Below are 17,590 nucleotides of genomic sequence, written 5' to 3' on the forward strand. Positions count from 1 at the left end.
TCTTATCTTCTCTGGGTTATTCTTCCAAGTTGATGCCATTTTACTTGAGTGCACCAAACATCCTGGCTAAAGTTAGCTCTTGGAATAGCATAGCCCATGCCCCTTAAAAATCAATAAAAAAACTAACTCAACTGGTAGTACCTGTTTCCATGGACAAAATAATAAATGCTATCTATGTAAAGGGAGCAGAGTCTCAATTATCCACAAAAGCCCCTAATATATTTTAGAAATAAGTATAAAGATGATGATGACTGGCTACTTAGATTAAAATAAGTAATTGCTTTCCTGCTAAAAGTTGAATATACTCAAGTAGCTATAAAATAAATTTCTACATTAGCAGTCACTATTTTAGTATTTGGTATGCTGTATGAAGTATTTTTAATGGGCTAAGGAACTATTATATTTTATTTTGACTAATGTTAATGCTGTGTAAAGTAGGTATATTAAAATTTCCTCATTATTCACTTTAGGCAGAATACAAGAAAGGGCAAGGCATAGTGAATAAAGAGCCTTCTGTAATTGGAAGACCAGATTTCGAACACGCCGTGGAAGCATCTAAACTTTCTAGTCAGGTAAGACTTTAGCATGACGATTCTTCAATGGCTTTATTGAGGGGTTTTGTTTCAAGGAGCATGGAAAATATTTCAGATAGATAGTATCTTTAATTGTAAGAATAAACGGAGCTAATGTTTCTGAAGCTGCTTCAGCTAGGATTGCAATAATTACAAGTTTCAACAGAGGGGGGAATAGTTTAATTCTTAGAACAAAGCCAAGTTTTCTTTCCTCTGGGCTCACATCCGGACCTGTTTCAATGAGTTCGGCCACATTGTATTTGCAGATAGTGAGAGCCAGTACCAGAATCATATTTTTGTGCACATATATACAAAATAGATACACATACATTTTAACTTAATTATAAAATATTTTCTCAATTTAAAAAATTTTTCCTTAATTAGAAAATAAAACAGGCAAAATATAATACAGAAGACCTTGAAATCTGGTTTCAGAACCTAAGACCCAAAGAGTCCACAAACCTTGAAAGTAAAAAGTTGAGAGTTTAGCAGGTTAAAATTTCAATTTTTCCTAGAATTATCATATAAATATCATTCAATTCAACTAGAATCCAAAAGGACTATTAAGAATATGGTTGAAATAAATTTAAAGTTTCTGTGGACAGAAGTTTCCTGAAAGAGCCCTTAGCAGTATAAGGATGGAGCTTAGTGAAGGAGAAATAATAGAAAACCATTTAAATAAGTCAGTATGGGGTGTATATATATATATATATATATATATATATATATATATATATATATATAACCAATAGGATAGAATTACATTCCCAAAATAGATTCCAGTAGTTTAAGAATTTAATGTATGGCAAAAACATTAACTCAAGTCAGTGGGGGAAGTTAGTCCAGTTAAATAATTGTGCTAATGTCACTGATCACCCATTGTGGTGAAAGAAAATTGGACCTGCATCTATAACCCTATACACAAACCCAGGTAGATTAATAATGTGAGTGCAAGCCAAGTGCAATGCTGTATTCCTATAAGCCCAGCACTCAAGAGGCTGACGAAGAAAGTCTGAGGTCAGCATACACTACAGAATGAGACCCCATCTCAAAGGAAAACAAAACAGAGTCAAACCAATGCCAATGAACAAAGCAAAAGATAGGAGTGTAATAACTAAAATATTAAAAGGTAAGTAAGTAAATAAACAAGGAAGTTTATTCAGGGGGAAAGTGACAGAGTCAACAATAACGTTAATAAACTTTTTTTAAATTGTATAGTTTTCAATTTGTGGAAACATCCTTTTCTTATGCTTCAAGATGGAGGAGTATAAATATATAAAAGTCTAAAGTATGACTGAAGAATAGAAAATAAGCCCTAAGTCCCTAAAGAAGCCACTGAAGGTCAGAAGATATTATCAGATGACCTGGGCCTGGAGTAATAGGTGGTTGTGATCTACCATGTGGGCGTGAGGAATCAAACCTGTGTTCCCTTCAGGAGCAACCAGTGCTCTCATCTGCTGAGCTGTCTTTCCAGCACCCTCTTAAGTTCTTTAAGGTGGAAACAAAAAAAAAAAAAAAAGTCTAAGAGCTCAGTAGAAAGTGAAAAATGAGGTGAGCAGGATTCTACAGAGAAGAAGTATAAATGGCCAGTAACTATGTGGAAAGATGCTCAAATTTATTAGGAGTAAAATAAATGTCAACAGAAGAATTGAAGTGAAATGTCATTTGTACCCATAAGCATTCTGTCTCTTGGTAGAGTGGGGGAGAAGGACATGTCACTAGAAAGGTTTTGTGGAGGTGGTATTTTTGAGCTAGGCTCAAAGCAAGAGAAATCTGCTCAAATAAAGGATGGAAGGTTACTGAGGACAGCGGTGGGACCTCCGAATCAAGGGGAATCTGTTATTTATAGCCATAAACAGGAAGTTGGGAGGACTTTTCATGAGAAAAGGGTCAATCTTATGTTAATTTTGACTATATGGCATTGCTTACAGAGCACAATAGAAATAATGTGTTCCTTTTATATAAAATATTAGCATATGAAATTATATTTCATATATCAATATACTTTTTCAACTTGACACAAATCTAGACATACCTGGGAAGAGGAAATCTCTACTGAGGAATTGTCTCCATCAGATTAGATTGTGAGCATGTCTCTGGGGGAATTTTCCTGATTGCTACTTGGTAGGAGGGCCTAGTCTTCTGTAGGTGGCACTATCCCTGGATAGGTGGGTCTGGGCTGAATAGGATAGGCATGAAGCAAGCCAGTCAGCATCATTTCTTCACCCAACATCATGCCTGTTACTGTTCATGCCCCGAATTCCCTCAGCGTGATATGTTACTTGGTGGTTGTAGGATGAAATAAACCCTTTCCTCCCCAAGTTACTTTTTGTCTTGGTGTTTTTCACAGCATCTGTTCGATTCACTCTCTTAACCATTTGAAGCCTGATTGTATTAAATGAATTCATAATGTGCTACCATCACCACCATCCATCCAAAGATAGAAATGATAATGCTGTTATCAGCAGAGTAGTTAAAAGAGAAAGTGACTCCCATATGTAATGCAGTGTGTGTGTGTCTTTTGAGTTAGATTAAAAAAGAACAAATTATCACAACCTCAACTGCAGTCACTTGGTTAGCTTCCACTTTCAGGTGAGAAATAAGTAATCACAGAAGAATTTGATGGGACAGCTTCTGTAGACATTACTCCAGGTGAATTAAGATGTCAACACTCTACACGGAGGGTTGGCTTCTGTAAGAGATGAAAATTCCACGGGCCAACTGGGAGTAGTTGCATGAATCACACAGGAAATGGTCTACCCCTCAGAAGGCTTTGTGGCTGTGGTGGAGGAGGGAGGTGAAGAGAAGGGATGTGTGTGAGATGCAGGAATGTAATTGTTCCTTCCATTAATTGTTTTATAGTTTGCCAGGCCTTTACTTATGAAACAACTTTTGGGCTTAGACTGCTTCTGAGGCATAGGAGGTTGAGGATATGCTTGGAAAACACTCTTTTGAAAGGCCTAAGAAAGCTATGGAGGCTCTGAGCTTCCTTACTTAATGCTTGTTATGAAGACAGGAGAGCTTGGACTACTATTTGTTTGCATGCGTGTGGGTGCCATAGACCTCTTGTAGAGATTAGAGGGCAAGTTTCATGATGGGGGTCCCACAGATCAAACTCAGACCTTTATAGCTTGGCAGCCAGCACCCTCCTGAGCCATTTGGTCAGTCCCCGCCCTGACTTCTTGTACCTCTCTTCCTTTGCTGTGGATGGATATTTCCCATCTGCCACACAGTAGATTGTATGGAAGCAGTCTGGTCTCTTTCGGTGAATAGGAAACTTGGCAGTGGAGCAAGACCTCCGTACAAGATGGTTCTGTTGCTTGCTTGCTGAGTGCCCTGAGACATGTTGCTTTGGTTCTGTTTCCCTAAGATTGATCTGATGACAGCAGGTGCAGCTGCTTAGAGCTGTGAATGCACTGTTAAAGTGGACACCTGGCCCACATATTGCACAACTCCAAAAGACTTTTTTTTTTTTTTTAATGGATACTTGGAGTGTTTTCTCATCTCCCTTTCTTTTAGATTAACTGACAGGGCAAGAGTAGTAGCACTCACTCAGACTGCGGTCTTAACTTCACTCCATCCAGTCCTCCCTCTGAGTCTGTAAAGAAAACTTCAACCTGAGTATTTATTTTTACATTTCAAATTCAGCCCACAAGAGTCCTACCATTTGACCCTCTTGCCCCACTGTGTTTTAGAACTATATTTTCTCAATCTCAAATTATGTAGCCACCGAGGGATCAGATGCTTAAACAGGTTACAACCCATCGTAGTACCTTTTTTTTTTTTTTTTTTTTTTTTTTTTTTTTGGTCTTACAGTCTGTAGGTTCCTGAAAGGGAAAAGACAGGCAGAAGAGTGAACAGGAGTCCTAGACTGCCTTGTTTAATGTGTTCTCAGGTTCATCAACATGAAACCAATGCAATTTCTTATTTTCCCCGGTAACTTTGAGGGTCATGCACTTACTGATTCCTGAGCCATTGGCAAAGGCACAAACATAGATGTCACTGTTGGGAAGGGTTTAAGAATTCAGTAAGCAGGGAAAACAGGAGGAAGGCATTAAATTCTTGGTTTTATTTTATAACACCAGAGAAACAATATGCATATAATGATTAGTATTTGTTACAACATTGTATTTTTGTATCAATAAGAATGAGTTTAAAACTTAAAAAATCCAATATGGATAATTTAGTAATAAATAGTGTCCCTAAACTGTTGCTAGTATTAATGGGCTTGGAGATGCTCCCATTCTGCCTTCCTGGCAAACACACACTCTGCCAATCCTCATGCTGCCAAGCATGAACTTAAATGTCATATCCAAAGTTGCTAATGTGAACGGATCTCTGTTCATTTCTGTTAAGTTCTTCAAGAGGTTTGTGTTTGTCCTGTATGTATATGTCTGTTTCAAAAACTGACTTGAGTGACTTATCCTATGGCAAATTCTATAGCCTAGGGCTTTTAGGCTATGCAATAAAATAATTAGGGTATTAATAAATATGTAGATATTTATTTAAGGATTTGGATTCTTAACACATGATGCAAAGGTAAGATATTATTTTGTAAAGAAAATAAAGGCACATAAGTCTCTGAGTTTAGTTCCAAGACCCAAATAAAAAAGAAAAGAAAATGTAAAAAGGAAGGAGAAAGGGAGGGAGGAAGGAAGAGGGGGAGGGAGGGATGGAGGGAGGGAAGGAAACAACAAAGGAAAAAGAACACAGGTAGCATTCAGACTTCAAATCCGATTGTTTCTATGATGAATTCTACTTTAAATTCTTTACTGTTTTCCTTGTTCACTTGCAGCTCAATTTTATCAAAGATTAGAAAGAATGGATGGATACATTTAGACTCGTGGTGTGTTGTTTTCTGTGATAATTAAGGTTCACTCCTCAAATTATCCATCATTTTTCCTAGCATTTGTTTTTATGGCTATGCTGATGGCATGTTTTTCTCCCCTTGCTGGCTTTAAGGGAGCCTGAGCATAGGTGATGTCATGAGGGAGCCGTGCACCTGAGAGCTCAAAACTCACATACTTACAAGTCTCACTTCCTGGTGGTATGCTCTGTCTAGAGATACTTAGAGAGTTAGCGTAAATTCTGTTCTCATAGCTTAACAGTTGCAGAGCGGGCTTCCTAAAAGTCTCATTATAGTCAATGTTCTTTAGAATTATAGTTAGGAGTTTGATTTTATATAATAAATCATTCTATGTATTTATTAGAAAGTGATGGATATCTGAGCTACTATGTGTGACACTCCTAATGTAAATAAAGTAACTTCATTACTTAGTTATAGAACTTCATTTATTTCTAAAACAATGGATCTGGGTAGACAGAGTAGCATTTTATCTTAAAATCAACACTTGTCTCTCCCTTTCTGCTATGATCTTCTAACTGGCAGGTATATGCTTTGTTCCATGCTTGGGTAAGCAGTGACAGTCAAGGCGTTGCAGGGACCCCTTGGGAGATGTGAGTGTGAATAGGGAAATAGACAGTCAGGTTGTGAACTATGGATAGTAAATGGAACAGAATGTTGAACATGTCTGCTTAGTTAGTGAGGGAGACAGTTGGAAGGTGAAAGATTTGACCCACATAAGCCGTTTGGTTCTCTTTATTCACATATGTGCAAATCATGGAGAAGCTGTGAGACAAGATCCAGTTGTATGTCAGTTAGTGTTTGATCAATTTTATATAATGCAGTTATTTTGTGTTAGTTGATTAATGGTGGAAACTTATGTTTTTGTTTCATGCACATCACTTAGACAACCAAGGTTTAGAATGAAGATGTGTTTATAGCACTTTATTATTATATTTAATATAATTTTCAGAATGACACGGGCAAGAGATCGACAATTATTTCCCAGAAATATGTATTTACTTGGAAGAGGAAATGCCAGGTTTAGGAACAGATAAGCTACCATTTTTATTTCTCACGACAACCTACACATCCTCTTTGCATTTGGTCTAATCCTGCAGCCAACTCCTAGGCATACAAAAACAGTGAGGAATGTGCCGTGGGGGTTGTTAATTGTCATCTTGACAGAGGCTAGGATGCCTGGGAGATGGGCCTCTGGGCATGCCTGTTGGGACTGACCTCTGAGCAGAGAGTCTGGCACTGTATAAAATGGAGAAAGCAAACTAAGGGACCAGCATACATTCATCCCTTGCTTTCTGCTGCTGTCCTGTGGGTGATAAACCAGCAGCTGCTTCTAGTGGCTGCCTCCATGGCCTCCTTGCAGTGATGGACTGTAACTTGGAACTGTGATCGAGAATAAATCCTTTCTTCACCAAGTTGCCATGGTTGTTGGTATATTTCCTCACAGTAACAAAGGAGACTCAGAAGGGCTCCCTGGGGCGGAAGTCAGAGAGGACCTACTTTCGCACTTATATAACTGAGACACACAGGTTGGCTGAGGTTAGCAAGTGGAGATAATTGATTGGGAATTTGGTGCCGGTCAGCATGGCACAGCCCCACCAGCTGGTTAGAATTGCACAGCCACTGCTGGAGAGCATTCCCTGCAAAGTGTCTGAGCAAAAGGATGTGTGACTCAGAAAGGGGAGTGCAAGCACGGACCTGGTCCAGTTAGAAGGGTCTGTAAGTGAATGCCAATTAAGCTCACATAGGAAATCTAAACATTTTCTATTTGTGCTGCTGTCTCTGATTAATTAAAATAATATCTTTTTTTTCAGTTTGGAAATGCTGTATCAATTAAAATAAATGTGTCAGGCAGCATGAATATTAGAAAATTATGTAATTCTGTGCTGTATACCACCAAAGCTTCATTCATGGGTTCCTCTCAGAGACACCTGGCAGGCATCCCTGAAGAAGGCCACCACCCCAAACAAGCCATGAAAACAGTAATTTCCCCATTCTGTTTAATAAGGACTACTACAAGACAGAGCTGTAAGGGGTGTGGATAAATGTGCTTTATGAGTATATTATAAGAAAGCAAACAAAAATATTTTTAAACCACTGTAAAATTATAGAAACAGTATGAAAGCCCAAAACAGTTTATTTTTGCTTTTGAAATATGTACATGATTTTTTAGTAGCATTCATCAAGGGCATTTGAGATGTGAGTAGCTAAGGTGTTCTTTATCTATTCAGGGAAAGAACTTGTTCCCACATTCCTATCTATAATATGCATCCATATTGTTATTTGTCCATGAAGGAATAACTGAGGTGGTAGCACTTTCCTGGTTGTCTTATGACTAAAGAAACAAAAAATTTAGATTGAATATTAAACATACTTTTTCTGCTGGAGAAGTTAAAAGAGTTGAGGAGTTAAAGCAAAACAAATAAACAACAACAACAAAAACCTACAACTGTCAGGAAGCATATACAGAATGGTGTAGAAAACCTATTTTCTAAAACTTAGGATTTGAGCAATTGAGATATGGATGTTGCAGAGAGTATAGTTTTAAAATGAGTCTGAACAAATGAAATATTGTTACTAACTGTATTCTTTATTTGGAATAATTCCCCAAGGAAAATCAATTCAATTTCTGGTTCCAATGACCCATTTTCTTAGTGTGGCAGACTTTATGAAATGTGTACTCTGAATTCCAGCTGATCCTGGGTTCCAGGAGTACAGAAATGGGAATCAACATGTTAAAAATTGTATTTTAGATGCATAATTCTCATGAGCAGAGAATTTAATGCTAGTTCATGCCTAATGACATTCATGACCAATATTCAAGGAGCACATTAAATTTTTCTAAATGCCTCATTAAGCTTTATGGAGGGGGAATGAATATCAGAAATTTAAATTTTGTAACTATTCATTTGAAAGGTAGCTTTTATTTGATTTCTCAACAAAAAAAAAAGAAAGAAAGAAAAGAAAAAACCAATGTGTTACTTTTCCACTGAAATATGTGTCTTAATTCAGTCTATCCCTTTTCTTTATGATAGGTTAAATATAAAGAAAAATTTGATAATGAAATGAAAGAAAAAAGCCACTGTTTCAACCCTCTGGAAAGTGCCTCTTTTAGACAACAGCAGCTTGCTACTGTCCTGGCAAGTGATGTAAGTTGTAATCTACAGAAATTGCTCTCAATATCTTTGGGTCTTGTTTTCCTAGAACTAACTATGTTGTAATTACTGATATTTAATCAAGATCATGTAATTTCCAAGTAATTTGTAGTTGAAAACACTGAAGCATATTTTCCTGAAGCTTTTTTTTCCCAGAAAAGTATATTATTATAATTTGCTATTAATGGTTACTGATTACTAATTAGTTAATAAGTAGGAACAGTGGCATGAATAAAATTATTATGTCTGATCAAGAGTAGAAATAGATTATAGAGTTTTGCAGGAAAGAGATGTGTGTTATTACAAATTAGTAGGTAGGACAACAATTAACTCATAATTATAGCCACAAAATTGGATTTATTATAAAGTACTACCTGATACATGGAGGTTTATCCAAAATAAATTGTCATGAATTGTGCTGCTAAAGGTTTAAAATTTCCTTCACTTTTATTATATTAGGCGCTTTCTTTGTAGATTTATTTTCATGTTCTTAAACTTTGGAAGGACTCATTTGATAAGAAATGATATTTGAAATTCTTAATAGAGGAAGATATTGTATAAAAGCAGAAACATTGACAAACAGGACACTTTGCTATCTGTTAAGATGCGTACAGACTCTTCCCACTCATGAAAACTGAGAATCATGGGAGCTTGCTCTGCTGAGTCACCTGCTGGGTTCATCTCCTCTTCTTGGGGATGGCTTGACATTTCTTTCATTAACATTTACAAAGTGTTTATGGTCAATAACCAGTCTTGGTTTGTCTCTGGAAGCTACAGTGGGTATTTTTTGTCTTTCAGAACCTTTGGGGATGTCAGAGTCTTTCTTTTCCTGACTGATAAGACTGGAATGTGAGCAGAGATCTAAACGGGGTTAGAGATGAGTTAATCATAAAGGAAACTAGAACAGAGCCTTGAATGCTCCAGGCTGAGGGTCAGATTGCCTGGATGTGATCCTGTCCAGCCACTTAGAATCCTATAATGCCTTTGATCTTTCTGTGCCTCAGTTTCCTCATTTGTCAAATGGGAATAAAATACTCAATGATTAGGGTTTTTTTTAATAAAGATTGCTTTACTATACTTTTTTTCAAATGTTGGGCATACAGTCCGTGTTTAATATTCTTGATACTAATATTTGATCCTTATTACTAATATTAGACCCCAAAGCAGTTGGTTTAAAATGAACAAAATAGACTTACAAAATGCAAAGCTGCAAAAGCTTAAAATTACAGTAAAGTAAAACTGAAATAATCCTGTAGCAGTGCGGAAAGAATACAGCAATGAGTCTCCTTATTTTCTAAAAGTAGAGTTTCTACTATAATTACATAAGTGTGTTAACACCACTGTTTTGGAATACATAAACAGTGAAAGAAATTTAAATGTTTTCAAGTCCATAAAGAGCCATTTTACTCATTCTGTAGTGAGTCAGCACCATCTAGTGGCTGCTAGTAAATCCTACTGCCACTTCTGGAAAAAAACAAAACAAAACAAAACAAAAAAGTAACAATGCCAATACGAGCCTGTTTTCTTCTGTTAGATGATATTTTGTTCCATGTTATTTTTGTAGGTGAAGTACAAGAAAGACGTTCAAACCATGCATGAGCCAGTTTCAGATCTCCCAAATTTGTTGTTTTTAGATCATGCTCTGAAAGCCAGCAAAATGCTCAGTGGAGTAAGTGAGCTGTCCGTAGTGTAGATGTGTGTAGTTCTGGGATGCCAGTATTCCTGTTTGCTCTCAGGCTTATCTGCTTCTTCAGATGTGGCTAGTGCCTCTCCTCTCCAACAACTAACTCACTGAAAAATAGTCATCTGCGTGTACAAATCCCGTGGTCATTGTCTCTTTAAAAGAGTCCTTTTTCTTTTCACCGGATGACAACTTCATACATGTATGAAATACATTTCAGTCCTTCCACCCCATATTACCCTGTCTTTCATTCAACTCCTTCTTCCAACATGTGCCTTTCCTACCTTCATGTCTCTGTGTTTGGCCCACTGAGTTTAAGCAGGGCTGCCTGAAAGAGTGTGGGTTGGAGGCTATTTGCTGGAACATGGACAATGGACATGGCTATTCTTCTGAAGAAAATGATGCCCAAAGTGAGGTCTTTGCTAGCTCCCCACATCTCATGAGTCCAAGCACACTCATTGGTAATGGTAGAAGCAAGCATTCATTCTGTCTTCCTTCTAATTTCTTCACCTCCATTGGAATGAAGCCACTTGATGTTCATGCCTTGCAGTCAGGGATCTTTTATGAAAGCCATACCAGTATATCATAGATGTTATGTCTTCAGCAGCAAGCATTTGTCATAGTTTAAACTGTATTTTCTCTCACAAGAAATCATGACTATGCTTATATTGCATGGCCACTAGGAGTTTAGTCTTGAGATGGGTTCCTTGTTATCTGCAAGTCAGCAAGAAGGGCTTTATGTCCTGATGAAAATATTTGTGTTTACTATTCATGTGGTCTAGCCTTCTGGGGTACTTTGTCCACCCTTCATGCAGCTGGATGCTGAATTCACTAGTTCTTGCAAATGATGGCCTTTGGTCATTGGAGGCTCCACTCTGTACATATCCAGATGGTAATGACTGACTCTAATTTGGCCCCATTATTTCCACACTATTTTAATAATAATCGCCCATTAGCTTAAAAGCACCCAAATGTACAGATTAATCCAGATCAGATAAAGAAATACATATTGGCTAAGCCACAAGGAGACTAGATCTCCAAGCCTTAGTGCTAAAGGAGCTCCAGTTCTTAGCATTGGCAAAACACCATTTGCTTTTTGTATGTATCTACTCTTTTGCACATCATTGCATGTAGGTGGTTCACACTTGCAGAGGTTAGTTTTTAATTTACTTAAAAAGTATTGGTCTTTAGTCAAAAGCAGTATATTACTGTTTCCAGTGTTAGATCCATATTGACAGACTCAGAATTAACCCTTGGTGTCAGGACACTTAAATTACATTGTCCTGCCTTGTTGCTGTTCACCTCTCCACCAACATACACATCCTAACCACACCCGCCTTGAATGCTGGCTTCATGCTTTTCTCTGTGAGTCATATGTTCATTTTTCTGTCTTCTGCACCCTTTGCTTTCTTCACTCTCCAGAGTCTAGTGTTTGTCTTTGTGGCAGTGTTTGCCCTGTACTGTCCCCAACCCACACCCAGGCTAATTCTCCTAGGGACATGGAGGTTCATATGTAAATGAGTAATAGTGTATACTTCTCACAGGCAATAGTTCTTTTAAAATATTTATTGTTTTACAATAAAAAAGAATCAAAATTTAATATACACAGTTTCTGTCATTTCCCCAACAGAAAGTCCCCAACAAAGGTATGCTACTTATTTTGTTCACAGATCTTAGCTTCCCCGGGCTGTCTTAATCTATATCACAAAAATGATTAGAGAGTTTGACTTCTTCAAATGATTTGCATATTACTATGTATTGTCTTCAATTTGTTATGTTAGAATAGCCTTCTTTTAAATATTTTTATAAAGAGAATATAGTATTTTTCTTGATGTATAAAGGTGACTGGATTTATTTAAAACATTGAGGAAGAAATTTTATGTTAGTTATTTTGCAAAACTTCAGTACTAGTTTTTTTTTTTTTTTATAAATGGCTGTTTTATTAAACATCTCTAAATGTCTTGGTCTGTATCAGAGTTTGAAAATTTTACTGTGTCATATGTAGAGAAGAATGAGTAAGTTTAAAGCTTGTCAAGAACTATGAATTAAATGTTTGAAGGAACACTTTGCTGTGAAAAATGGAACTTGGAATTTTTTTATACCTTTATAGAAATTAAAAAAATATATACTTTGTTATTCTACTTAACTTCCACTAGGAGGCAACAGAGACTATTCAATACAGAAAACAAGGCCTGTACTTGAAAGTTCATTTGCTGATTGGAGTTCAAAGGATTTGGTTTTAGCCCATTTTTAGTATATATCTATTATTCTAAGTACGATTCCCTAGACTTCACTAGTTATGGATTTTGATTCCTAAACAGAATATGTTCTGTCTTAATACATTAAAATTTTATATTTATTTTATAAGTAGATATTATGAAAATATACACACAAAGTATAAAGTTTTTTAATATATCATATCAGGTTTAGGTTTTGCCATTTGCTTAATTAGCTTTTATTTAGTTTTATCTTAAAACTCATAGAGAAACCCAAATTCAATTGTTTTCTTTAGCCAAGATGTAATGTGTGAGCCCTGGCAAGACTTTGCTTTGGTGCTTTCCAAACTCATTTCATCCTGGTTAGAGTTCGTTGAGACATAGCCTAGCTCCCTAAGTGACAGGTAGCACTGGGAACAAAGGTCCCTCTGGAGCTTTGTCCTTGTCTCTATGGAGCAGCAGTTCTGTGGCAGATCACCGACACCTTCCATCTTTCTGTCCTCACACTCCTGGTCTGGGAACATCCCCTTAGATCTTCATGGCCACTTCTTTTAAGCCCCCTGCAAAGGTTGCATATATTTCCCTTCACTCTACACAGGGTACCATTTTTTTCCTGGAACCCATGGGAAAATTGATTTTTACCTATGTAGGTTTTTACCTCTGTAGCTGTGCATCTCGGAGACTACTGTTTGCTTGTAGAAGTCTTTTCCAAGTAGAACTAATTGCTCAGTGTTTGGTCTCTAATGCTAGAAATCATGAAGCAGTCTTGTTTCACTGCTGGTCAAGAGTAAAATGCCATTTCCACTCTTTCTGGTCTCTCCCAAATTTACCTTCTCATGTACGTCTAAATAGTAGAGGGCCCAAAATTTTTTTTCAACTCGAAAAAAATCAACACATTGTACCCCCACTCTTCAGGTCCTCTCTTTGATGCCTCACATCCTTTCCTTGGAAATCCAAAATCGAGTTCAGTTGTTTCTCAGCTTCTCTTTCTCCTCATCACTTCCATTCTTGCGCATGGCTAAGTCTTTTTCTAGAGCCATGGTCCTAGTTTCCAATTTCCTTTCACTCTGTTCGTTCTTTTTGTTTCTATCTCCTTACAGACACAGCTAAACCCCATGATAAGAAGCAGTGTATATATTTCACCCCACCTTGCCCACTCATGATCCCCAGGATCCATCATTAGCTTTTCATTGCTACTGGGTGACTGTCCTCCATATCACATTTGCAATCAATATTTCTTGTGCTCTTCTCATGCCCTCCTGCAGTGAGACCATTTTGCACTGTCCATTCATCTCAGTCCCAGAACCCCCTCCATGCCAGCTGCTAGCGACACAGGCTCTGTAACAGCACTGCAGCCCCTTCCCACTGGCTTGTATGTTGTTTGCTTTACTAAGAATTGTGAGACAGCCTCGCTCTGTAGCCCAGGGTTGCCTGGAACTCACAGTAGTCTTCCTGTCTCAGCCTCCTAAGAGCTTACCATACCCCAGCTACATCCCTAAGTCTTAATTTTACTCATCACTCTCTCCTATTCTAAGCTTATTTTCATGTTTTCTTTTTAGTGGGAATATAAAAAGAATTTTGAAGAAAACAAAGGACTGTATCACTTTGATGCGGAGGCCACTGAACACCTGCACCATAAAGGCAACGCCACCCTCCTGAGTCAGGTGAGCTCTTTGAGCACTGCCCACCCTCACACCCACATGACTATTGGGTTACCTGCTGCTCAGTGCTATGTTCTTGGAAGAATGGAGCCCAAGAACATGCATTTTTCTTGAGAAAAAGAATCCAAGACTCTCTTTCTATATTTTGGGTCAGGGAGCTGGAACTATGCTTCAACTTAAAGAAGTTTCATAAAAATAAGTTCTTCATATAATTAAAAAGTTTAAATCTAGGAGCTAATTAAAATGTGATCAAATCTCATGATGATTTAAAATTTTACAGTGTGCTGATTTGACATTTTTGAGCTATGAAATTAATTTTCTGGGTATAAGGTTTATTATAATTTCTCCATTTAATTATAAGCGTGATTGAAAAGGGAAAACATTCTTACTAATATATTTTAAATTAATGTTTCTTCTAACTACAAAACCCTATGAATTCTGTTAAAAAGAAAAAAAGACTTCAAACTTTCTTTCTTCTTAACACATTGTAAAACCAGTATCTGTTTTTTAATTCTTAGTCTAAGTTTAAATAGTTAATAAAGATGCCATTTTTAGCATCTGTTAAGATAACTTTTACATGACTCTTTTAAATGTAGTCTGTGGAACATAAATTTCATACTGATTTGAAAATAAATTATTCTCCCTATCGGTTTCCCTTCCTATTGCTGTGATAAAATACCCCAGCAAAAGCAATTCAAGAGAGAGAGGGATAATTGGGTTCACAGGCTATAAGCCCTTCCCTACAGTGGAGCCAAGGTGGTGGGAACTATAGCAGCCGGTTACACAGACACATCCATGGCTCCCTGTGGCCTAAAATCTCATCTCAATAAGCTTGGCAAAATGGAGCTCCCTCCCTCTCTCCCTCTATCCCTCCCTCCCTCAGTCCAGTAGAGCTTCTGCCTCTCCCTGACCTTATCTGGAGGACATCCCTGGGCCTAGAGGACTGGGCCTAAAATCTGTCTCTAAAACCATCTGCCTGCCTCATCTTTAGTCTTTACATTGACCCTTAGCACAGATCCCTGTGCTAGGGCTCTGATATAGGACCCTCATGACACATACCTTGTGATAGGAGGGTGCCACTTAATGCAAATTAGGATTGGTCCCCAGGCTCTTCCCAAATCCTACATATTACTTATACTCTGGAATAAAGTTGAACTGATTCACCAAATTCTGTCCTGGAGGGCTGTCTCCCATTCATGCTCATGGGATGTCAAAGCTTTCTGTTGCCCCATCTGTCTCTTTTGCCTCTTGAACTGGTGGCCAAAGGCTGAGGAGAAAAGAGGATCCCTACAATGAAGCCCAAGAATAAATTAAAATGCATTTCTGAATGAAGTGAGTCATGATCAAAGCTTTTCTATGAACTCAGTTAAAAAGTTCGCTAAAATTCAACCATGATGTTGGCTTATGTACAATTTTAGTTCTCTCTCTCTCTCTCTTAAAAAAAAATAGACAACATCAGGTTGGGGAAATAGCTTAGCAAGTAAGAGTGCTTGCTGAACAAGTTTTGAGGACCTGAGCTTATCCCTAGATCCCTAGACCTCAGGTCAAAAGCTGGGGGTGGCTGCATGTCCCAGTAGCTGTGAGATTGTGTGTGTGTGGGGTGATGGAAATGGAAGGATTGCTGAGATTTCTGGCTTCCAGCCACATCCAGATCTGTCTGCCTCAAGGATATAAGTCAGATGGTGATAGAGCAGGACACTCAGCATCCTCTTCTGGCCTCTGTGGCACATTACAGGGACATACACTCATGTGTACACACCACACACATACACCACAGAAACAAGCACATATACACAAAGAAAATAGAAAAACAAACCCTGAAATGACAGAAAATATCTTTATTTTTATAACCAGAATGGAGATAAAACTAATTTTATTTGAAACAAATAATTCATAAGATTATAGAAATAAATAATGGATAATGAAATAAAAGGAAATCATGCATGTTTTGGTTAATATCTATGAGAAAACTAAGGAGTTCCAGGGAGCATTTTTGTTCTATTGACAAAAAGATAATCATATCCATTTTGAGAACTTATTCCTGATGTTTTGGTAGGCATGGAGACTGTCACTGAGACCTTGTTCACTTTTCCCTTCTTCCTCTATTCTTCCCTGCCTTACACATGTATAGTGTGAGTATAGATACAGATAACCCCATGCATTTAATAAGTATCTACATATTCTACCCATTTGACAAATATTTTATTTGCCTTCTACAGAACATATTATTTAGTGTCTCAAGACACTAAATACCAAATTCTGGGAACCCATTCATCACCCCAAATTGCCAGAATAATTTATTATCACAAAACAGGATGATTAATTTGAGGGTACATTTACTGTATTTTGCTCTATCCATGGGCTTTTGGTTGTTGTTCTTATTGTCAGAAATTGAAACTTGCTTAGAATGTGCTCTGCCACTGAACTATCTACACCCCTTGTTTTTCTGTTTTTAATATTTTGTCAATGCAGGTAAAATACAGAGAAGAATATGAGAAAAATAAGGGGAAGTCCATGCTTGAGTTTGTTGAGACTCCATCATATCAGTCTTCAAAGGAGGCTCAGAAGATGCAGAGTGAGGTAGGGGACTGGGCTTATTGCTAAAAGTTGAAGGAATACTTGGAGTTTTCTCTTTTGAAAAGAATCAGCCAGTGATGAGTGGGGTCAAGAGACAAGAGTACTGCTCTATGGGGCAGACTTGGGGGCCTGTGTTCTAGACCCAACATTGCACTGCAGGGCAGGCTCAAGGTCCCCTGTTCTATACCCAACATCACGTTGCAAGACAGGCTCAGTACAGCTCTACATGGAAGGTTCAAGGACCCTTGTTCTAGACTCAGCACAGCTCTACAGGGAGACTCAAAGTACAGCTCTGCAGGACTGGGCCTGTGCTCTTGATCTAGCCTTTGACTGCTAAAGGTCACTGAATTTGTCTGCTTCTTAGTTTTACTGGTCAACAACTCCTTAGTTTTACTGATTAACAACTATAGCTATTGAGCAGATGAGCTCCTGTCTGTTCTCACATCCCATGGGAAAGCACTGACACTTTTTCAGATTGGCTGTGATCAACACTTTCAAACTGTATCAGTGTAAAACTGAGTATATAAAACTAATTGAAAACTGAAGAGCTGGTTGTTTTTATTTCCCTCCCCATACATGGCAATACAACCAACATTTAAATAATTAAATCCTTATTTTGTACCTGCCCCCTTGCTAAGAGCCTCACCTAAATCAGCTCATTTAATCCTTAAGGAAGTGGCTTGAGGCAACTGTGATCCATATGTTTGCAATGCACTGAAATAAACTACTTAAATAAAGTCACATATCTGGTAAATGTCACCAGTGTTTTAGGACCTGGCCAGAATCATGGTACTTCCTTCCTTTGCCAGTTGATTTAACTGTCAGCCCTCTCTCCCAATAAATACTTAAATGTGTTTCATTTGT

At 37.7% G+C, this 17,590-nt stretch overlaps 1 protein-coding gene across 1 annotated transcript in view; it reads left to right on the plus strand.

Moving 5' to 3' along the window:
* Nebl (nebulette) overlaps nt 1-17,590 on the plus strand; it is a 117,856-nt gene that overhangs the window by 27,038 nt on the left and 73,228 nt on the right. Inside the window, exons 7-11 of the mRNA XM_051205639.1 lie at nt 471-572; nt 8,472-8,585; nt 10,156-10,260; nt 14,048-14,152; nt 16,622-16,729. Of these exons, the coding sequence (XP_051061596.1) occupies nt 471-572; nt 8,472-8,585; nt 10,156-10,260; nt 14,048-14,152; nt 16,622-16,729 (534 nt within the window). The remainder of the gene's footprint in view (nt 1-470; nt 573-8,471; nt 8,586-10,155; nt 10,261-14,047; nt 14,153-16,621; nt 16,730-17,590) is intronic.

This window comes from Phodopus roborovskii, unplaced genomic scaffold, assembly GCF_943737965.1.
Source record: "Phodopus roborovskii unplaced genomic scaffold, PHOROB, whole genome shotgun sequence".
Taxonomy (NCBI): domain Eukaryota; kingdom Metazoa; phylum Chordata; class Mammalia; order Rodentia; family Cricetidae; genus Phodopus; species Phodopus roborovskii.